General features: G+C 38.9%; 1 protein-coding gene across 11 annotated transcripts in view; it reads right to left on the bottom strand.

Moving 5' to 3' along the window:
* Lcorl (ligand dependent nuclear receptor corepressor like) overlaps window positions 1-12,927 on the bottom strand; it is a 143,463-nt gene extending 130,536 nt beyond the window's left edge. For 2 of the 11 annotated variants that reach the window (XM_052199188.1, XM_052199187.1), the window contains exon 1: window positions 12,607-12,926. In XM_052199188.1, coding sequence (XP_052055148.1) covers window positions 12,607-12,757 — 151 coding nt within the window. In that variant the 5' untranslated portion in view covers window positions 12,758-12,926. Of the gene's footprint in view, window positions 1-11,613; window positions 11,955-12,606 lie in introns of those variants that run through there. The other 9 variants (XM_052199190.1, XM_052199195.1, XM_052199198.1 and 6 more) reach the window with 9 other exon arrangements.
* Window positions 12,928-24,259: the final 11,332 nt, after the last annotated feature.

Here is a 24,259-nt window from a genome sequence, read left to right as displayed (position 1 = left end):
ACACTATAAATGATACTCTGCTATACTTGCAAACAGGAGCCTAGCATAACTGTCTCCTGAAAGGCTTCATCCAGCAGCAGATGGGTACAGATGCAAAGACCCACGGCAAAATATGAGGCAGAGCTCAGGGACGTGTGTGGAATGGTAATGGATAGAACTGAGCAAGACAAAAGGGTCAATGACCCCATAAAAAGACCTACAGAGTCAACTACCCTGGGCCTATGAGAGCTCACAGAGACTGAACCACTAAGAAAAGAGCATGCAGGAGCTGGACTTAGGCCTCTTACACATTTGTGGCAGATATGCAGCTTGGTCTTCATGTGGATCCCCAAACAACTGAAGGGAAAGAGCTGTCTGTTGCTGCCTGCCATTGGATCCCCTGGCTTCAGTGGGAGAAGATATGCTTAGTCCTGTTGCAACTTGTTGTCTCAGGGGGTGGTAATACCCAAGGGGAAGGGATAATGGAGGTGCGGGAGACTTGTGAGGATGGGACTGTGAGGAGAGAAGGGGGGCTGCAGCCAGGATGTAAAAGTGAGTAAGTAAATAAATTAATGAAAAAATATAGACCTAGTTAATATTTATTCATTAAAGAATTTTTAAAACAAGGTTTTTCAGAATACTAAAATTAAAAAATTTTAAATAACTCAAATTTATACTGCATCTTTGAAACGCTAGGATCAGCAAACTGTGGCCTGCAAAACCAAGTTTACTTTTTTATAAAAATAAGTTTTTATTGAAATAAAGCCATGCTTATTATTTTACTATTGCTTTTGCATTACAACAGCAGCAGTGCCTAACTCCAGCAGAGACCAGATGACCCTTGGGAGTAAACTATAAGGCAGAACATACCTGTAGCATGCTCACATTACATCATGCTTCTCTAGAATATCACAGACTAGATGGGAAATTTTGCTAACGCCTACCTACCTGACTACTGCTCTAACTTGGCTTAGCCTAATATTTACTAACCATTCCTTTTTTTTTTTTAATTGAGTATCTTCTTCATTTACATTGCCAATGGTAAAACCTTTCCCAATTTTTCCCTCCCAAAAGCCCCCTCCCCAACGATTCCCTCCCCCTCTTCCCTCCCCCTGCCTCCATGTATATGCCCTTCTACCCAACACAGTACCAGCTCCCCCCAAATCCCCCCCCATCTATTTCCCTTTGTTGTGGCCTCTATTGAGCCTTTACCTAACCAAAGACCACTCCTTCCACTGATGCCCCAAAAGGCATTCCTCTGCCACATTTTTGGCTGGAACCATGTGTACCCCTTGGTTGATGATTCCCTGGGAGTCTTGGGGTGTCTGGGTGTCCGAAGTCTTTGTTTTTCCCATGGGGCTAAATACCCCATCAGTTCCTCCGGACAACCCTCCAGATCCTCCGTTGCGGACCCCAAGCTCAGTCCAAGCTTGGTTGCTAGTTTCTGCTTCTGAATTCATAAGACTATGACAGGGCCCCTCTGGAGACAGCCATGGCATGCTCCTTTTGATACATGCTTCTCATCGTAGTGTCGGGGTTTGCTGACTATTTATAGGATGAATCCCCAGGTAGGGCACTTGCTGGGTGGCCTTTACTTCAGACTCTGCTCCACACATTGCCTCCCTTGTTGCTCCTGTGAGCATTTTGTTCCGTTTCTCAGAGGAACCATAGCTCCCTCACTTAAGTCATTCTTCTGGAGCTTCCTGTGCTGGGTGAATTGCAATTTGTTTATTTTGAGCTTTTGAACTAGCATCTGCTTGTTAGTGAGTGCATACTATGTGCTTTCTTTTGTGACTGGGATACCTTGCTCAGGATAATACTTTCTAGTTCCATCCATTTGCTTAAGAATTTCATGAATTCATTGTTTTTAATAGCTGAATAGTACTCCATTGTGTATATATAACCACAGTTTCTGTATCCATTCCTCTGTTGAGGGACATCTGGGATCTTTCCAGCTTCTGGCTATTATAAATAAGGCAGCTATGAACATAGTGGATCATGTGTCCTTATTACATGTAGGAGCACTTTCTGGGTATATGCCCAGGAGTGGTATAGCTGGGTCCACAGGTAGTACTATGTCTAATTTTCTGAGAAATCGCCAAACTGATTTCCAGAGTGATTTTACAAGCTTGCAATCCCACCAACAATAGAGAAGTGTTCCTCTTTCCCCACATCCTCTCCAGCATCTGCTGTCCCCTGAGTTTTTCAACTTAGCCATTCTGACTGGTGTAAGGTGTAATCTCAGTGTTGTTTTGATTTGCATTTCCCTGATAACTAAGGATGCTGAACATTTCTTTAGGTGCTTTAGAGCCATTTGAGTTTTCTCAGTTGAGAATTCCCTGTTTAGCTCTGTACCCCATTTTTTAATAGGGTTATTTAATTCTCTAGAGACCAACTTCTTGAGTTCTTTGTATACGTTGGATATTAACCTTCTGTTGGATGTAGGGTTATAGTAAAGATCTTTTCCCAATTTGTTGGTTGCCGTTTTGTCCTACTGAATATATCCTTTGCCTTACAGAAGCTTTGCAGTTTTATGAGGTCCCATTTGTCGATTCTTGTTCTTAGAGCATAAGCCATTGGTGTTCTGTTCAGAAACATTTCCCCTGTGCCCATGTGTTCAAGGTTTGCCCCCATTTTCTCCTCTATAAGCTTCAGAGTGTCTGATTTTATGTGTAAATCTTTGATTCACTTGGACTTGAGCTTTGTACAAGGAGATAAGAATGGATCGATTTGCATTTTTTTGCATGCAGACCTCCAGTTGATCTAGCACCATTTGTTAAAAATGCTGTCTTTTTTCCACTGGATTTTTTTTAGCTCCTTTGTCAAATATCAAGTGACTGTACATGTGTGGGTTTTTTTCCAGGTCTTCAATTCTATTCCATTGATCTTCCTGCCTGTCTGCATACCAATACCAAACAGTTTTTTATCACTATCGCTCTGTAGTAGAGCTTTAGGTCAGGGATGGTGATTCCCCCAGAATATCTTTTGTTGTAGAGAACAGTTTTTGCTATCCTGTGTTTTTTGTTATTCCAGATGAATTTGAGAGTTGCTCTTTCTAGATCTTTGAAGAATTGATTTGGGATTTTGATGGTAACCATTCCTTTATAGTTAAAGATTCCTAATCCTTGCTTTCCCTCCCATGAAACCTAGTCATTTGAGACCTTTCAATTAATTAATTGTTCCTCCTCTCTTTCCATTAGCTTATAACATGTCTAATACTCCGTACCCTTAATCATAGTTCAATCTTTATGAATAAAATCTGAATACAAAACTACTGTAAAAAGTAAGCATTTTAACTTCACTCCCTCACACTTGCATCTCACATAAAACCGAACTCCTCTGAAAAGTTCACATTATTAGGGGAAATATTTAGGAAGAAGCTTCTGTTCTTTATATTTTACTCAGACTTCTTAAAGAAAAAAAAAATACTAACACGGACAACAGCTTCTTATCTGTTCCTCACTGGAATAGAGTCAAATACTTCAATACAACCCTACTTAAGGCTAGTATTTTGATTCTGAAGTTTTAAGTCTATTGAGTTCCAGTTTGGGGAAAAAAAAAACAACAGCAACAACAACAACAAAAAACAGAACTATAAACCCAAACAACTGGCACAAAGGACTCAAAAGTTTTGATCGTAAACTAAGAAAAGTAAGTTGGGGGAAAAATTATACCTTTAAAGTGTATAAAAGAATATCATTGATCTAATAGTTTGGTTAAGAAAATATTTCTTTAAGAAATAAATTTAGAATTGACATTCAATAATCCAAGTCCATCCATCCCAATTCTTTACTTAATATATGTCTCAATATTTTGTTGCTATTAGTTCTCAGCTTCATTAAACTCAATATATACAAGAATATGGAGATGGTTCAGTCTGTAAAGTGCTTGGTACACAAGCATTAAGATTTCAGTGATGTCAAGGTGGAGTACCAGTGGTTGGAAGCAGGGCTCATGTCTACAATCATAGATCTGGGAAGGAAGAAACAGGAGGATCTCTGGGGCTAGTCTAACAAGATAAGGAAACTCCAAATTTACAGAGATCCTCTTTCCAGATGAGGAGAGCAACTAAGGAAGATATCCAATGTTGATGTCTAAGTTCCACATGCATATGCACACATATATATGCTTGCTAGCCTCATATGTCTATACATACACACAGAAGTACACATACTTTCTCAGAACAAGATAAAGAAAAAAAGGGATCATGAGTGATGGGTGTTACTGGGGAAGAAGCACAGATCATCAGGCTCATGCACCAAGTGTTTTTACCTGCTGAGCCATTTTACCAGTCCTTAAAACATGTCCCATTTAATACTGAGTACACTTGAACATATTTGAATTACTCTAACCTGTTACAATACAGTTGCCATCTCCATCACTCCACTGAAATTCATCTAATCAAGATCACCTGGAACCCTCATGTTGCCAAAATATTACACATTCCATGTTTCACATAAGTACCAGACTCCTCATCAACAGGTAACAGTCCAACTGGAAAAAAAAAAAAATCTTTTCTCCTCCCAAATAGTGCTAGCTCTCTGTTTTACTGCTTATCTAATAGCCTTACTTTTCAGTATAAACACTGGGAGGAGTGTGAGGTCCTTTCTCTACTTAAGGAATTTTAACTTACCTTGGTATGATGCCAAATCCTTTACTATCCAATAGTCTTTCCCATGTCCCTAGTAAATCTCATTCATCTGCACAGATTTAAATACTTGTGCTCATATAGTTCTCTAACTAATATCTTTGGCACCAAAATACTACTATATAAATATTTTCACACTTTTCATTAAGCCAAAAAATAGCAAACACATGAGAAATGGTATTATCTCAGTCCCATAAAGTTCCCAGTAAAAGATGAATCATACCTGATTATAAATTCTAAGAAGGAACAGCATTCCATCTAGCCCTTTCTACCATTTATGAAGACTCAGTCCCCTGGCTGTCAACAGTATGGTAAACATGGAGTCTAATGGACAAAGTTACCTCTAATATACATGCCTTGTATACACACATTAGAGGAGAAAAATTCAAGTTGAATTAATGGAGAAATCTCTTAAGCTATTATTCATAAAAGAATCTAAGGCTAAGTTAAAATTTAAAGGTGACTAAGGATCCAAGGCAGAAGATATAGCTACAAAGACACCCAAGAATTTGGGGAAATATGTAATAAATAAAAGCAGATGAAGAGGATCGTTGGTCTAAAAAACCAATATGGAAGGAACTGTATGAAAAATCTATGACTATAGCTGAATATGGTTAAGAGCTTTTACTTGATAAACAGAGGCAAATGAGAGACATTAGTGCCTTGTCAACTATGAAATCATAGCAACTACACAATGACTTATTGAATGTTTCAGGTTGTAAATTACATCAGAAGAAAGTAAAATCAGTAATGCATATACTGATATAAACCAAAACCTTATCTGAATTTGCCCAAGTGCTTGCACTATCACAAAAACTGAATCCAGGAACTATGACAAGGAAAATAACTTGGCAGAAGATTAAAGAAGGAACCCAAACAGGCAAATGTAAGCAGGACAAAGTTATTGGCAACTACAAAAGGAAAGCAGATGCAGAAAAAAAAAGATTAATTTTATTTTATTTTCTAGCAAACACAAAAATTCTTACAACAAAATTTTTATTTAGCTTAACTAAGAACAATGTGCTGTTCTTCAAAGATAGCGTATTTTCTTAATTATGTTTCTAGTAGTAGCAGGTTGGATTGGACCCACCACCATTTCTTATCTACATTCTGTTACAAATAAACTGTTCAAACGATTCATTGATTACAAATTTAATCCTAAATATCTACTGTAATAAGGTTCTCAATATTGTAGACTTACATGTTTTGTGCTTGATGAATGCTAGTCTATGTACAATAGATACTTCTTGTCTTAAACATGCTCAGGACACTTACACTATCCATGTTGTGAAAATCAAAATTCAAAGCCTATTTTAAATAACAAAAGGTGGAGTATTTCATGAAACTTTAGAAGCACACTGTAAAAGTATCAATAGTTTATCCTAATGAATATGTGGCTAACTAGCTACCACCTGACATATCAGGAATATAATACAGTGTATTGCTTGTCATTGAACACAAAATTCAAACTTTGAATGGTATCTGCTAAGTATGTTATCACTTTTATATCATTACAAAGTATAGAAGCTTATGTTTAACCACTCTAAAGGCAACCTGTATATTTTAAGTAAAGAGTATCATCAAAAATGACAATGAGCAGGGCTGGAGAGATGGCTCAGTGGTTAAGAGCACTGACTGCTCTTCCAAAGGTCCTGAGTTCTAATCCCAGCAACCACATGGTGGCTCACAACCATCTGTAATGAGATCTGGTGTCTTCTTCTGGGGTGATTGAAAACAGCACAGTGTTCTAACATATAATAAATAAATAAATCTTTAAAAAAAATTAAAAAAAATGACAATGAGCACACAGCAGAATATTCTAACTTACTAAGACTTATTACGGTAAAAATTCATATATGACCAAAACAAAACAAAACAAAACAAAATCCTATGTATCTATGTTTTCTCTCCTAAGACTCAACTGAGGCAGAAATAAAGACCAGTAGTAAAGGTCAGAGGAATATGTAGACACATAACAGAAACTAAATACATGTGCTGCCAAGCTGGGAAGGTGGCACACCTGTAGCCAGCCCAAGGCATATGATTCTGAGGGATGAGAAATGACTAAGTGGTTAAAAAAATTGACTGCTCTTCAGATGAAGTTCACAATCTGCTCTAACTCTAGGATTCCACACCCTACTCTAGCCTCAGAGGGTACTCGGACATATGAATAGACAAGACAAAAATACAGATAGGCAGACAGAAAGACACCAGACATACATACAGACAGACAGACAGACACAGACACACACAGACACACACACACACACACACACATACACACCACACACACACCTACAGCCTATCTACAAATTTTGCCAAAAACTGCAAAATTATCCAAATGCCTATTTTTTTTAAAAAAAGATAATCTCGATACATGTCTTAACCTATGCAATAGATTCCAACTATGTAATGTATGTGATTCAATGGTATCACAACTGCCACCACTTAAAATAAATGGACATCATATTTGCTGGTGCTTGAAACAAGTTGTCTAGCTAATACTCTTTGACAGCTGCTAAACTGATCACTGACCCATTAATACTAGGTAAATCTACTCTTCTGTGATTTAGATGCTAACAGTGACAAAGGAGAATTCTGTGGTAAGATAACAGAAGAGAAGGCAAAAAGAAACCAGAAGAAAACATCAAACTTGACTAATAGGAAGGCTCATATCAGCAAAAAACAAACTCAAGATGATTTAAAATGACAATGTTTCATCATTATTGTTATTACTATTTTACTGTATTGGATACAGGTTATTGCTATGGACTTCTAGCTGGCCTAGAACTTGCTATGTGCATAGGATTGACCTTGAAAACAGATTTCTTCTGCTCTACCTCCAGAATGCTGTTACTAGAGGTAATGTGTGCACCACCATACTTAGTAATAAAGTTTTTAATAAGCTACAAACTCATTTCTTATATCCGTTATCAAAGATTCCTTAGAATGTAGAAAGGTATATGTCTTCTACTCTCATCATATAAAAAAATCAATACTAAGTCACATGATTTTAAAATTCTATAACACTATAGAGAACTGGAAAATACAGATCATTTAAACTCTTGTTTTTACTTTAGCATTCTCCATTATCTTTTTAAATCATCCAGCACCATTTCAATCAAGTCTACTGACAAAAATTATAAAGCCCAAGCATTCAAGAACCCAGGGAAAAAATATCACCAATGATAGCTCTCATTTATTGGGTGCTTCCTATACAGGAGATATGTATTAGTACAATTCAACAAACTTCATCTCTAGCAACCCAGCTCAACAACTGAAAGATAAAAAATAAACAAAAAACTAAACCAAAACAACAACAATACAAACCTTGGTAAATAGTGCCACTAGGCTCCAAACTCAGAAGTCTAGCTCTAGAGCTTATTTTCTTATGATCTTATGATCTGTTCATTCTATACTAACCAAATAAAAAGTCTGAGTAAAAGTATACATTTGTTTATTATGAAGAGATTTTTAAGGTAAGTGGTATCATGGAAATCAAGAAAACTAAACTATCCAATTAAATTCACTTGCTACCTGTTGCAGTTAAATACTGTCTTCAAATAGATATGTACCACAAATGTAAAATACCCAAATTCTAAAACATAAGTAGTAGTAAACCAATTTCTCAACAATTTCTACATGGATTAGTACAAAATGATAGTATTTTTAATAAAAAGATAATAGGCTAAATATGTTTTAATGAGGTAGATTAACATTTTAATCTTTGATTAGAAGATTTAACATTTTATAATTGGCTCCAATTACTATTGAACCAGTTTTATATAGGAAAGAAACTATTGTTTTAAAGAATGTTTCTAAGCCAATCTTTTCCTTGTTTAATTTTGTAGTTTTAAGAAAAAAATATACTTACATATATGAAAAAACAGGGATTAATTAAAAACAGATTCAAAACTTTGTTTAGTTTTTGTATCTAAATTTATTTTTTCTCTAAAAAAATTAAAGGTCATTTTGGTGACGTAACTAACACCAAATCTGGGACAATAAAATATATAAATGTGGACTATTTTGTTCAAAATATGTGTATATGTGCACCACACACACACACACACACACACATATACACAGAATTGGGGGGAGGCTTTAAGTTTAATTAAATCTGCCACAATTTGAGATTCAAACTAATGACAGTGATAGATTTTTATCTTTTAGTAGTAATAAATGAAAAAGGGACAAAACCAGAATCCTGACAGATGATAAATTTTGATACAATTTTGGTGAGAAGATGGCAATCAATACCTTGTTCTTGAAAGTACTTTTCCATAAGCTGCATATTGATTACAAAATGTTGAATAATTTTCAGGGAGAAATATAGTAAATACCTTGACCAAATTTTAAGGTTAACACACACCAGCACTGTGAACTTCAAAATACAATGTACTGAGGAAAACAGAACATTTCTTCAGTACTATTCCTACCAAATGCATATCTAATCATGAGAAATCAACAATTCCAATTTGGGGAACATAGTCAAATAATGCCCTGTATTTTTTTTTAATGTCAAGGCCAAGAAAAACTAAGAAAAATTGAATAAGTATCCCCAATTAAAAAGGACTAGAGGCATGATAACTAATAAATGCACTTCATTATCTTAAAATGGATCTTGAGCTAGGGAACTGACAAGAGATGGATAAAGAAAATAGATAAAATTTGAAAATTAACTATAAATTAGGTAATATATGATGACAGTGTCCTTCCTTTTTGGAATAATGAAAAGCTTAGGTGCAAAGATTACTCTCCAATTTGTGTGTGTGTGTGTGTGTGTGTGTCTGTCCGTGTTTGTGTGTGTGTGTGTGTGCATGCATGTGTGTATGAGTTCAGGACAAGAACAATGAAAATACAACAAGATATGAAACAACTAGCTTACACAGGCAAGTATAACTATTAGTTCCCAATTTGACAATTTTAAGATGCAAATTATACCAAAATTTTTTAAAAACTGGCCTATCCCAGCTTAAATATCTTAATTACTTTTCAAGTCTGAATAATGTTTTAAGCTGCATTAATATATTTATTTTGTTATATTTATATGTTTTTAATTTTATAAATCATTAGATACTAATTACATTATTTATTCCATAAAGAATAATGTTCAGTGTCATTCTGGTTAGTAGATACTAATTATAAACTCTATAAAATGTGAGACTGTGTCTACTAATGTTCAATATAATTGTGAATACTAGGATGATAGTCCCACATCCAATATGCACTCAAGTATTTGTTACGTGATATTCAAAATTATACTCTAGCACAGAAAGATTATAAAAAACCCATTATAAACAGAACCATCAATTGGGACAAAACTTAAAGGACACTTTTCTAATTTAAAACAAAACCAGAAATGAATCAGAGGAGAAAATCTAAGGCAAAAGACATGAGACCTACAATTATAAAGGAAATATTTTAGATGGGTTCAAACATATTCCCTTCTTAATCACTATAATCATTCACTGACAATGAAGATAACTTTCTTCCCAAAATTTTCAGACAATATAACTAACAAAAAGATCAATCATATTTGTTTAACTAGTTAAGTGAAGAAGTGAGTTTTCAAGAAACTTCATTAGATGTAATACCAATTAGCGTATAACCTGAATGTGCGTATGCTTTCAAACTCTTGCTGAAAATCAAGACTTAAATCATATTCTTTCTCAATAGCCAGAAGAGCATTTTATATAAAAATGTATTTCAATCAATAAGAGCACTGACTATTCAATACAGAAATGTATACATTAATACACCTACATACTGAATGTAAGTCATACACATATAAGGAACAGGAAGATTTTCTGCAAAGCACGTATCATAGCAAAGGGTTAGCTTAAAATGATGACTTTTATTACCAATTCACACCACTATTAAATGAGACCAACAGGTGTATATTCTATTTAGAAGGGTTTTGTTACTTAAAAAAGCAATGACAAAAACAATATACAAGATGCACCTCAGCAGATCTCTAGACAAAAACTGGGACTGTGAAACAATTTCTCAAATATGGCTGTTGCTCAGGAAAACATTTTCATGTATGGTACAATACAATTGTGTATAACACTGAAAGTATAATACAGATTACAGAATACTAAATATTAAAAAATTTAACCTCATTTCATTAATTTGTTTCACTTACTCAAAATTTGGCTTCCAAAGTACTTTTTTTTTTATTCAAAGACATACTAAATGTATTTAGTTACACAACATGAGAAAAATCGTTAAATACTGTAACACAAAACTTAAGCATGGTCATCTTCACATCGCTGGGTCCCTAACAGTTCTGTGAGCTGGCACTACAAAGCTGTCAGTGCTATCTGTTAGACTCCACAAGAAGGAACGCGACTATTTCTAGGCGGGTTTTCAAAGGAACTGATCAAAATACGAGTAACTGTCAAAACGAGTCCACTTTGCATTCATGAAGTACAAATACGGACACACATTTAATATGAAGTTTTTTATTCTCCTCACACCCTCCCTTCCATATAACGTTGCCACAGATCGAACCAAAATACAATTTATAGAGGTGACACACTGCTCTTAAGAGCAAACTGCTTAAACATCACCGAAATGTTCCTAAATCAGAGTGCCCTTCCTTCTGTCTTCCTATATACATCCCATTCTGTACGGCACATTACTGAACCGGAGTTGCTTCTGGTTTCATCTACTGTGATTAGTGAAAACAAGACAGACCTCAGGGCTCTCTGAGCAAACAAATCTGAGAGGGGTGGGGAAGGGGGACAGGGCGCGAGGTGGCGCAAGAACAGATGAAAACAAGGTAGGAGAGAGTTGTCTTCCCAAGGAACTGAGCTTACTATACTCAACTCCAGCGGCTGACACGTACTCGTCAGAAAAGGAAACCGAGGCAACCACCCGCTCCTAACACCGACCAGCCTCCACTCTCACCTCTTCCCTTCAAATGCTACCCCGTAGCCCCTGCCAAAGCACACCCTCCGCAGCCCCTCTCTCGAACCAACCTGCTGGGTAGCAGCTGTGGGCACTCGTCGCACTCCGAGCGAGGAAAAGCAGTGACCGCCACGAGGTAGGGAGTCCCGGCACTTCCCGCTACCCAGAGCAGCCCACTGAATGACAGCCCGGAGCGCGGAAGTTTGAAGCAAAACCAATCAGACCCCACCGAAACGGAAAACTGAATTGCATTTGAACAGGAATGGGAGGTGGGGAGGGAGGGCTACGCGAGCCCATCACATGACAGCGAAAGAGGACCAGAGTCGTAGGGGCGTCCTCAAGGAAGAGGGGGGGGGCGTGGGAGGGGGCCGTCGCCATAGCAACACCCCCCATCCGTCCAGACTTCCAAAGAGGGAGGAAGAACTTCAAATCCCAACCGTCAGCGCTCGAGCGGCTCCTTCTTAAAGGGGTACACACAGAGCCGAGGCCGCGCGCAGGAGGGCAGAGGCGGCCGCCCCCCGCCCCTCGGGCGCCGCCCCCATCGCCCCTCGGCCCTCTCCGGCCCCCGCCCCGCGAGCGCCCCGCAACCCTAGCTCCCGCGTCCCGGGAACTAGGCAGCGTCTTCCCGGCCAGCCCCCGGCGGCTAGAAGGGGGTGTGTGAGCGCCCGGCGGGGGCGCGGACCGGCCCGCCGCTCCAGGGTCCCCTCCGCCCCGGTGTGGAGAGCCGCGGTGACAGGGGCACCGGCGGGTGGCGACGGGAGCCGAGGAGTTTCGGGGCAGCGCGAGCGGGCGGGCGGGCTGCTTCCGCGGGGTGCTCGGAGAGTGGGTCCGAACTAACAGTTCCCCGGGAGCCCGGAGCCGGGCAGGCGGGCGGCGGGGCGCGGACCGCGCCGGGCAGGGAGCCCCGAGACAAAAGGCGCCGCCGGGGCCGCCGCGCCGCCGTCGCTCCCATCGCTCCCCATTGAACTGACCCGAACCGGAGCTCCAACTACACCCCTCAGCCACAAACTCCTCCGGCAGCCGCACAGCGGCGCCGAGCCCGGCCCGGCCCGTGTCTCTCTTACCTACACAGTGCATGAGGCGGTGGCGCCAAGAGTCGAGTTCCCGCCGGAATCCTCTTCTCTCCGCCGCGCACCGAGGGCTCCGGCACTGAGCGGCAGCGGCGGCGGCGGCAGCAGCGGCGGCAGCGGCCATTCTCTCTCTTCCCTTGTCCATCTGCGTCCCGCGTCACGCGCCCTCATTTACATACGAGCGGCGCAGGCACGAGGCAGGGGCGCGAGCCCTCGGCGCGAGCCCCGGAGCGCGCGCCCCCCGGAGGGGGGTTGATTGACACGTGTCACTACCTTCCTTTAGCCCTCCCCTCCCCCTCCCACCGCTCCCTCTGGGAGAGGCGGGGAGGGAGCGCGAAGAGAAGGAAGCAACCTGCCGCTTCCGCTGACCCCGCCTCCTTTTCCACTCCCTTCCCCTCCTCCCCCCAGAGTTTACTCAGGCAAGCCATCCTGCTCCCGCCGTCCACGAAAACCCTGAGAGGGAGCGAGAAACCCCGAGGCCAGCCAGGAACCCGCGTGCTGAAGGAGCGGATTCGCAACGCCTCCCTTCTGCCCTCGCGCGGGGCTCTGGAAGTCCTCAGACTTCATTTCCCAGCCTCCATTGCGTTCAGGTCCCGTAGGGGAGCGCAAGAAAGCGGCGCCGTGCACTCTGGGCTTTGTAGTCCACCCGCGTTGAGCGCTCTCCTATCCAGTTCGCACTTTTCCAGCTAGCAGCCTGGCCGCAGACTTCAACTGCTTTGCCCTTGGTGGGTTTAGCCTCTAACTCCCTCCGCCCAAAGGCCTGCAGGGCGCGCCTTGCCCTGGCCTTCCCCTAGTTACGCGAGGGGAGTAGTGTGGAAGCCTCTAGAGTTGTTGCTGTCTTGAACAGCCTGCTAGGCAGCTCTTTTAAGTGCTGGAAACTTTTCAGGGTCAATGTCATCTGTCTTCACTTTCAGCGAAAGCGCTTGACATTCCACTACATCCAGGAAAGATAGGCAAGGACATCAGTTTTCGAAGCGAAAAGTGAGAATAGTTAGAAAAATCAGCGGAACGTTGAAGAGGTTTTTTTGCCATAAATAATGGGTATTGCTAGCTGAAAACTCCAGGAAGGAAATCTTACATGCTCCTCAAAATGTAAACTCTTGGAGGACAATGACTCTCTAAGACTTTGGTGCCTTGACTTTTTTTTTTCCCCCTGCCTAACCTGGCATGGGATTTAGCAGTTTGTAATTGCTACAGATGGATCCTGCGCTGTGCCAGAGAAAATTTCCTTGGAGAGAGGACAATCTTTTGATTAAGTATATACTTAAAATTACTTTTTTTTTAACTTTTGCACCAGAGCCATTTCTACATTTATTTCTGTATTGTCACGGGACCAAAAGCTTGTAAGCCATCCAGAGTTTACAGAGAAGTACTGTACATTATTGGGCATTTATGCTCACCTCTGTGAAGAAAAATATTTTAATTCTTAGGAACTAAAATTCTCAATTCTGTATTACCCTCCATTTTGTGGTATATTCTTATCTGTGATTCTTTCTTACAGTAGTTTATTGCTCATCATTGTGCCTCAGTAGTAAAAATGTAGCATTACGTCTTCATCAAAAATTTTTGAATGTGAAATTTGAAGCCATGTGTTTACGAATATATGTTTGCAATCTTATCATTTGGGAGGCTAGTATAAGGTTATGTGTAGAATAGAGGTAACTTAGATAACGTTTCAGCAACAGAAATTTAAATAGGAGAGGCTTATCTCCATAGTTTAGAGTGGGAAGATGGAATGGTGATAGAACTCTTCCATCTAAAAGCTCATCAGACACCATGACAAGAGACAAAAACAAGACACAAAAGCTTGGTCCAGCTTGTAGAAGCTTCTAATTAAAGTAACTTCTCAATGAAAGTATGTGGCCATGTTAACTTGAAAGGAATGGTGGATTAAATAACTATGATAGCCTAATAAACCATCCAAAACTTAATAGCTTCAAATATCAACTATGAGATAATGAGGTGGTTTAGCATATAAAGGGACTTTCATTTCTGAGGGGTAGCTGTCTGCCAGGATCACAGAAACCAGTATTCCGATTCTTCAATGGCCTACCCTGACTCGTTCACATGGTGGCTGTCACAGGGTTCCAAAAAGCAGCATGAGAGCTAGTAGCCCCTATTCACAAGCATGTTTTATTTATTCACTTTAAATCCAGATCTCTGTATGCCCTCCCCCCACAGCTCCCCTCCCCACTTTCTCCTCTGAGAGAATGGAGGACCCCCTGGATATCTCCCCCAACCTGGGCACATCAAGTTTCAACATGGATCACAGTTCAGTCTCAATGGTTAAAACAAGTAACATGGCCAAGTCCAGTGTCAGTATGGGTAATATATTATGCTATGCAATAGGAAGATGTGTAAGTCACATGACGAGGAATTAAATGTTTCTCCCAAATAAAGAAGAAATACAAAGAGGAATAGAACACATCTCTAGACTTCCTGAGAAAAGGGGAAAACTATGACTAGATACAACGGCATATATAAACAGAAATAACTTTGGGAATCAGTTTCATTGCCAATAGCATGGAATCTTTCATAGCATGTAAGTCAGTCCATTATAACCATCCCCATAAACATAGAAAGGTCAGGTCATTTCAGTCTAAGCATCTAGTGTTCTTCCTGATACTCAGTTGCTACTTAATTGTTATGTATTGATTTGATGAATAATTAGAATATCTATAAAGCCAACAGGAAAAAGGGTCACGTCCAATATTGTCTTTTACACCAAAAATTCGGCTGCAACAGACTTTAGCATAACAAATATGTGATATGAAGCTGTCTTAGTCAGGGTTTCTATTCCTGCACAAACATCATGACCAAGAAGCAAGTTGGGGAGGAAAGGGTTTATTGAGCTTACACTTCCACATTGCAGTTCACCACTAAAGGAAGTCAGGACTGGAACTCAAGCAGGTCAGGATGCAGGAGCTGATGCAGAGGCCATGGAGGGATGTTTCTTACTGGCTTGCTTCCCCTGGCTTGCTCAACCTGCTCTCTAATAGAACCCAAGAATACTAGCCCAGAGATGGTACCACCCACAAGGGGCCCTCCCCCCTTGATCACTAATTGAGAAAATGCCCCACAGCTGGATCCCATGGAGGCACTTCCCCAACTGAAGCTCCTTTCTCTGTGATAACTCCAGCCTGTGTCAAGTTGACACACAAAACCAGCCAGTACAAAAGCTACTGATACTCTGTAAAAAGACAGTCTTGACGCTTGTACTTCCTATACCTATTGTATCAGTCATTTGTTATTATGTAACAAGTCAGTCTTTAATAGTACCTTAAAAGCACAATCATTTGTTACTACTCTTAAGTTTATAGGTCAGATGGGCTGTTGAGCAGATCTGGTGAGGCTCTGCAAATCTCCTCTGGGATAGCCAATGCTGTAATTTATCTATGTAGAAGCAGCAGTGAAGCACAAGATGGTAAGTACTGACATGCAAATGGATTTCATATTTACTTGTCATTCTTCTGCAAGTCAAAGGAAATACAATAGGCGACCCCAAGGTGTGAGTGGGAGTATACTACTAAACTGACTTCATAAAAGTGTCACTCCTGCAACCAAACTGCCATGAATATCCACCCAATTTCACTATGACCCACCAAAAGCTGATAGTACATCAGTAGACATCTGATGTCTACTTGACACATCTCTAATGTATTTATTTGAATATTTAACCATCAAATTTAAGGTGCATTTTAAGGAAAGCACGAAGTAATGCAGATTAAACTAAGTAGTTTGCAATATATTTCCACACCAGAAAAATAGAGTTACAGAATAATATCACTGGTCATAGTTCTAAAAATACTAAGCTAAAGTGAAAACCATTCTTTACCGTTATTTTAGCATACTGGTAGAAACATAAAAATACCCATTCAATTACAAATTTATTAATATATAGCACAAAAATACATTTTACAATTTAATAACATTTAAACATTTGTGTGTATTATATACTTGTAATTATAAAGCATAATGAATACCTCAATTAATCATGAAAAGCATTGTAGTGCTGATAAGCCCTATTTGGATTATCTGCTTTTAAACAATCACACTTTAATTCCTTTAGTTCTGAACTGTAATGTATTTCACTGATTGGAGATTTGAAAAAATCAGAGACATGCTGATTGTACGATTCTACGTTGTATACTTGCACCCAATTAGCATACTATACTCTATGAATCATGCACAACTAAAATTACAATTAAAAAAGAAAAATCAGCCAGGCAGTAGTGGCTCATGCCTTTAATCCCAGCATTTGGGAGGCAGAGGCAGGCAGATTTCTGAATTCGAGGCCAGCCTGGTGTACAGAGTGAGTTCCAGGACAGCCAGGGCTATACCAAGAAACCCTGCCTGAAGAAAAAAGAAACAAACAAACAAAAACAAGAAAACAAAAACGGAAAAATAAAGAAAAATCAGAGAGAATTTTGGTTAATCAGTTATTTAGGTCCTAGAACTTAGCTCTTGTCCACAAAATTTCTGATCAACATATATATCATTTTAAACATTATGCAGGTCACATAGATCCATCTGTATTTATGAACAAAAGATTTCATAGTCTTTGCTTATCTTATAAGAGCATAGGCTATCCATACATCGAATGGATATCCATACATCGAATTTACACATCGAATACATTTGTTATCAGTACTGCAGTTGAATTGTAAAGATATACAAAATACATTATTTTGTTTTCTTAATGCATTTGGAAATGTATCAAGAGCTTTCTGTACATTTTGTAGGAACAAGGACAAAATTTCAAAAGAGGATCATAATTCAGGAAACATATGATAATGGTGATGAAATGTGTTTCTCAGATTGTAATATCTACTTCTTTCCTTTCCGAAGGCTAACCTGAATGTGCATAAGAACAGGCGTAATAGCTACTCCAGTTCTGTCACCTCAGGGTGACTTCTAAAACATTATATTCCTTGTACTCTAAAATACATGCTACTGTTGAGTATTTTAAAAGCATTACTGCTATGTTCCGTTATCAATTTCATAATAAATATCATGTAGTTAGCCATAGTTTTTTACCTTACTGATAAACTGCCAGTATAATCAATGCTGAAATTGGATATTTTTCCAGTTCTTTAAAAGTAAAATTATACTTCTCCGAGACTGGTATTTGAATGTAATACCAGTTGGCATCTTCTCCCTCTTGCTCCAGGCATGATAATAGGACCTGATAGATCATGATGTTTTGTGTCCATTAGAAATCACTCCAATGGACTAATGCAGTGTTATCTCTTTCATTTTCAGTCTTTTAATAAAATCTCAATGTATTAGAGCTCAATAATGGCAATTTTATCCAATTTAGTTGAATTGTATGGCTCAGTATCAAAGTCGAATAAAAATTATATCTATGGTGCTTAAACTATTAGTTTAGAAGAAATACAGATTATCCAAGTCAACTCCTAGTTTTTTATGTATAGAGAGAGGGAACCTGGGATCCTGAAGGAATCAGCAATTTACCTAAGTTCCAAAGCTTACAAGATCACTTACCAGAGCTCAATTTCCTTATTCCCAATATTGACAGTTTTGACTTATTTTTGCTGTTTTTGTTTAATTTTTGAGACATAAATCAATAAATACTCTATCAATATCATTTCCACAGTCCTATTCCTCCTTCCACCTCCCCCCATGCTCCATACTCAAATTCATAATCTCTTCTTGTATTGTTATTATCACACACACATGTGTATGTGTGTGCATAAATGTCTGCTTGTCAATATTTCTGTATCTTTACCAAATTCAGTTTTCAAATTCTGGATTGCCTTCATTTCATATATCTGCATATTTGTATTTCTTTGGATGTTACTAAGGCATTTATTACTAACTATCCGCTTTCAGTTCATGGAGTTGTTTGTTCCTGCCTTCTCTAAATGCCTTGAAGTTTTGATCAAATTTGAAATTGATTCTTTTAAATTCTGTGTGCTGGGGTTCATCTAAGTAATTACCATTGAAGAGTACTTCTGTAAGACTAATGGATCTGGGGAAGAATGTACTATTTTGTCCTTCAATATCGCTGGTGTTTTTATCAATGTGACCTAGCCATGAGGACTTCTTTTCATTGGTTATGTGTGTGATGTGAGATTCCAGCCTGTCTCCAGCTAGGCAGGTACAGGTACAGGAGCCGTGAGTCTTTATCTGGGGCTGAGAGTGTAGAGTTAGGGCACATAAGTTTGGTTTTCAAGGACTTGTCATAAAAAGCTTTTTTAGGATATGTGTGACTAGAGCTAGGCCTGGTAGTGTGGGGACGGCACTGGTAGGAGAGTTTATAGAGACTTCACTAGACAAGGCTGGAGCTGTACAGTACGTACGAGGCCAGTCAGTGTAAAGATGGCATGAGCATCATCGTCCTTGACATTTGGGGCTTTAACAAAAGTTGCCAGTTGTTCCATATAATTCCCTTTGTTAATTCATTACCATAACTTTAAATGAACAAGTTTGATATTATATTCATATTATGGAGAAAAAAATATAAATTGGTATGGATAAGTTAAATTAATTGACCAGCATTATATAGCTAGTCAGTGGTAAATTTAGAATTTGAATCTGTCTTTTCAAATTTAACTATTACTTTTCCTTAGAGAAAAGGAAACAAAAACATAAACAAACAACAAAAAATATGGCAAAAGCTGCTCAGAAAGGAATTCAGGAATTTGAGCTATATCTGTTTTTTTGTCTTTTGTTGTTGTTTTTGTTTTTGTGGGGGTGGAGCTACTGATGATCCCACTGTATTTCCTTAATGATGCACACAAACTTATATATCTATCATTTTGTCTTGCCCCCAACCATCTAATTCTCATTCAGCCAGACAATCTTTTGGTCTTTTTGCTGTGCCTCGTCCCATCTGTCATCCCATGAGTCCTTCCCTGATCAGGCCTGATCAATACTCGTAGCTGTGTGAGGATTGCTTTCATTTTCAAAGCACTCCCTTCCAACTTTTCCTCAGTGGCTTTAATCATATTCTTCCATACATTAAAACTACCTGAGGACTCATTCAACCATCTTGTTGGTTATGAATTCAAAACCTAAATTCACTACCCTTGTGGTTATCATTTAATTTCGAAGTCTCCCTTACAGGTTCTGTTCTTAATGGTTGATTTGTAGTATGTGGCACTATTTTGAATACTGTGGACATTATGTGAGGTGGGGATTATCAGGAAAAAGTTGTCACTGAGGTCAAGTCAATAGAGGTTCTACCTGCTCCTGGTGTTGGCTTGTTTTCTCTGCGCCCCGTCTGCCCATCCACTACCATATGAACAAGTAGCCACAGAACATCACCACTTCCTGGATGCTGCCTTGCCTTATTCCCTGCTGTGGACTATAGCCATATGACTCCAAGGATGGAAATAAACCTCTCCTTCCTCACATTGCTTCTGTTAGATCTATGGCCACTCTATGGATTTGAGACTATTGAGCATAATATAGAACGGGGCTAATTCACACTCAGCACAGATTCTGAAGAAAAAGATTGCTGAATTTTTTTTCAATTTTGTTCCCAGAAAACACATAAATCTGTGCCTTTTACTGGGAATCTAAGACCCATTTGAAGGAAACCTCAACAGATTTGCAGAAAAGACTCACAAACTCTGACATTTGACTGTCCTTCTGATACATAGCTGGCCTTGGTCTTACTACACTTCAGTAAAGCTAAACAACAAGCAGTCATCAAAACTTTCTCACCTACGCAGAGCTTACCCTAAGGAGTGAAGGTCTTTAGTTGTACACATGCATGACCCTTTGCAGAGAGCATCCAACTTGAAAGAAAGACACAAAGAGAACAAAACAACAGATAAAAATAATTCGGAGAAGAATAGGGACATTACAGGGAACAGAAGAGAAGTTCTATTATAGCTAACATCATCAAAGAGCAAAGACATTATATTATCAAAACAAGAATTACTTTAAATGGAAATGCTATAGCAACAGAGAACAATGAGAAAACCAAAAGATGTGGAAATTAAAATTATGTCAGATGAAATTTAAAATCAAAAGAAGCATGGAGAGATAAAGATGAGGACATTTGTTTCAAGAAGCATTTTTTAAAAGAAGGATATGGTAAGAAATCACAGGAGATTAGAAAATTTCAAGATCAATATATCCTCTGACTGCCATTAATTTTAGGAAGGCCATATATAAGCTGAAGGAAGGGTATTACCAAGGAAATAGTGAAAGAAACGTTTCCAGAGCTGAGAGAAATGTACCTACAAATTAAGTAGTTTCATTCTAAAACATATTAGAATGAGAATTTTATAACTTATAAATTTTGAGAAGATTCTAGAAAGTTCCCAAGAGAAATGGGCTTCTCAAGAGATTACAATGGAGTAATTTCTTTGAAATTGTGTCAAAAATGATCATTAACTTAGATATAAGATGTGTCACATCAGTAGTCAATTGTCTGAATTGATTTTCAGGAATGCAAAATAGCATAACATTGACTTCCAGAAATCCCTTTTCATTACCACTTTTCATTCTTACCACTGTAAGATAGGCTTCCTTAGAGCAAAATGGTGGAGCCTAGATGGTGGTTTTTAATTTCAACACTGGATGGTCAAGGTGGAAGTTCAATGCCAGCCTGGGTTACAGAGAAAGCAAAAAAGGCAAGTGATCAAGGAGCTAAAGTATCTCATTTAAGAGAATGGTCAAATTATCCCAAAGTTGAGGAAGGACAGAGATGAGTGCCAAAATCAGACTGCAAAAAAAACAAATCCACATGCAGGTGGGATGATAGAGAAGACCCAAGAAAGAATTTCCTAAGACAAAATTAAACAGTGCCATATAAACTGTGGGAAGTTGAATATTGGATGACTATTGGGGAGATCAAGAACAGCAATCCACAAATAGGTACTTGGGTAATTTAGAAACTGAAAAGAGTCTCAGAGGCTATGACATGCCATTTTTGTCTTTCCTCACCCTGTGCCTGTGATAGTACCTGGAACAGAAGGATCTCAATGAGTACTTGCCGTATAGGTAAATAGTGAATAATGTTAATAAACAACCTTCTGATTCTTCCTACCAGTGCCCACTACATTTATTTAAATATATGCAAAATCTGTTGAAAGTATATTGAATTGTATGAATCCAGGCTGTTTACTTAATTGTGTATTGATTCCTCCAGAGTAATCAGGCTTCTCACTTCTGAAAAATAGAAGTTAAATTATATTTTTTTAAAAATAGGAATTTATTGAAAATTTGGGGAAAAAAAATCCTAAATGGTGGATTCACTAATAGAACGGGCCCAGAACTTGAAATGAACTTTTTAAAACTTGAATCTTCTGCTTACTCTTGACTATTTCTCTTCTGCGTTATTTGCTCCCATATTCTGACAAAGGTAGCCATGAGTACTTGCTCCCTTAACCCATTAGATTTACAACACTACTTTTAATGTAATTGCTCAAATTGCTAGAGCCAACTCATTTAACATATTTTTATCATTTTTTGAGCCGATTATTGTAATTACAGGCATGGAATATCCCGATTGGTTAAATCTGGGTCACATGCTCAGCTCTAGCATGATGAGTTTTGTTCAAAGAACATGGACTCAGAATCAAGGGGGCAAGTGGATCAGCTGGGACAGGACCCACCAGGGAACCAGGTGGCTTCATAGCCTTCTGTGCTCAGCCCACCAGGAGAGAGTGATCTCTCAGCAGAGCTTTCACTTCTGAGCTCAGAGGTGAGAGCTCCACTTTCTCTCCAATATCTCTCTAGAGGGGAAAACCTAGGAGCACACAAGGCATATGATCAGTAGAACAGCTAGGACAGGAGCCTTCCAATAGCCATTTGCAACAGGGGACTAGGCAGCTCCACAACCTTCTGTGCACAGACCCTGCTAGAAGAGAGTTGGTCTCCCAGGAGTACAGACACAGGCTTGCCGGCCCAAGGAGGGATAAGCTTCAGCCAGAGATAGCAAGACCAAATAACAGCAGAGATAACCAGATGGCAAAAGGCAAGCACAAGAACCCTACCAACAGAAACCAAGGCTACTTGGCAACATCAGAACCCAGTTCTCCCACTACAGCAAGTCCCGGATACCCCAACACACTAGAGAAACAAGAGTTGGATTTAAAATCACTCATGATGCTGATAGAGGACTTCAAGGAGGACATAAATAACTCCCTTCTGGGCATATACCCAGAGGATTCCCAGCGATGCAATAAGGACACATGCTCCACTATGTTCATAGCAGCCTTATTTATAATAGCCAGAAGCTGGAAAGAACCCAGATGTCCCTCAATGAAAGAATGGATACAGAAAATGTGGTATATTTATACAATGGAATACTACTCAGCAATTAAAAACAATGAATTAATGAAATTCTTAGGCAAATGGTTGGAACTGGAAAATATCATCCTAAGTGAGGTAACCCATTCATATAAGAACACACATGGAATGAAGTCACTGAAAAGTGGATATTAGCCCAGAAGCTCTGAATACCCAAGACACAATTCACATATCAAATCATTCGTAAGAAGAAGGAAGGAGAGGGTCCTGGTCCTGGAAAGGCTTGATGCAGCAATGTAGGGGATTACCAGGACAGAGAAGTCGGAGGGGGTTGATTGGGGAATGGGCAGAGAGAAGAGGACTTATGGGACTTATGGAGGGGGGACTGGGAAAGGGGAAATCATTCAGAATGTAAACAAAGAATATAGAAAATTAAAAAAAAAAGGAAATACCAGAGAACAGGTAGAAGCACTTAAAGATCATACACAAAATTCCTTAAAGAATTACAGGAGAACATGAGTCAACAGGTAGAAGCCCTTAAAGAGAAAACATAAAAATCCCTTAGAGAATTACAGGAAAACACAAACAAACAAGTGAAGGAACTGAACAAAACCATCCAGGATCTTAAAATGGAAGGAGAAACAATAAAGACATCACAAAAGGAGACAACTCTGGAAATAGAAAACCTTGGAAAGAAATCAGGAGTCATAGATGTAAGAATCAACAACAGAATACAAGAGATAGAAGAAAGAATCTCAAGTGCTGAAGATAACATAGAAAACATGGACTCAACAGTCAAAGAAAATGCAAAATGCAAAAAGCTTGTAACCCAAAACATCTAGGAAATGCAGGACACAATGAGAAGACCAAACCTAAGGATTATAGGTATAGAAGAGAACAAAGATTTACAATTTAAAGAGCCAGTAAATATTTTCAACAAAACTATAAAAGAAAACTTCCCTAACCTAAAGAGTTCTTCCCTAATCTAAAGAAAGAGATGCCCATGAACATACAAGAAGCTTATAGAACTCCAAACAGACTGGACCAGAACAGAAATTCCTCCTAGCACATAATAATCAAAACACCAAATGGACTAAACAAAGAATTTTTAAAGCAGCAAGGGAAAATGTCAAGTAACTTAAAAAGGCGGATCTATCAGAATTATACCAGACTTCTCATCAGAGATGATGAAAGCCAGAAGATCCTGGGGAGATCTTATACAGACCCTAAGAGAACACAAATGTCAGCCTAAACTACTATACCCAGCAAAACTCTCAAACACCATAAATGGAGAACCCAAGATAGTCTATGATAAAACAAAATTTACACAATATCTTTCCACAAATCCAGCCCTATAAAGGATAATAGATGGAAAACGCCAACACAAGGAGGGAAACTATACCCTAGAAAAAGCAAG

This window comes from Apodemus sylvaticus, chromosome 11 (assembly GCF_947179515.1).
Source record: "Apodemus sylvaticus chromosome 11, mApoSyl1.1, whole genome shotgun sequence".
Classification (NCBI taxonomy): Eukaryota; Metazoa; Chordata; class Mammalia; order Rodentia; family Muridae; genus Apodemus; species Apodemus sylvaticus.
This window is presented reverse-complemented; position numbering and strand designations above follow the sequence as displayed.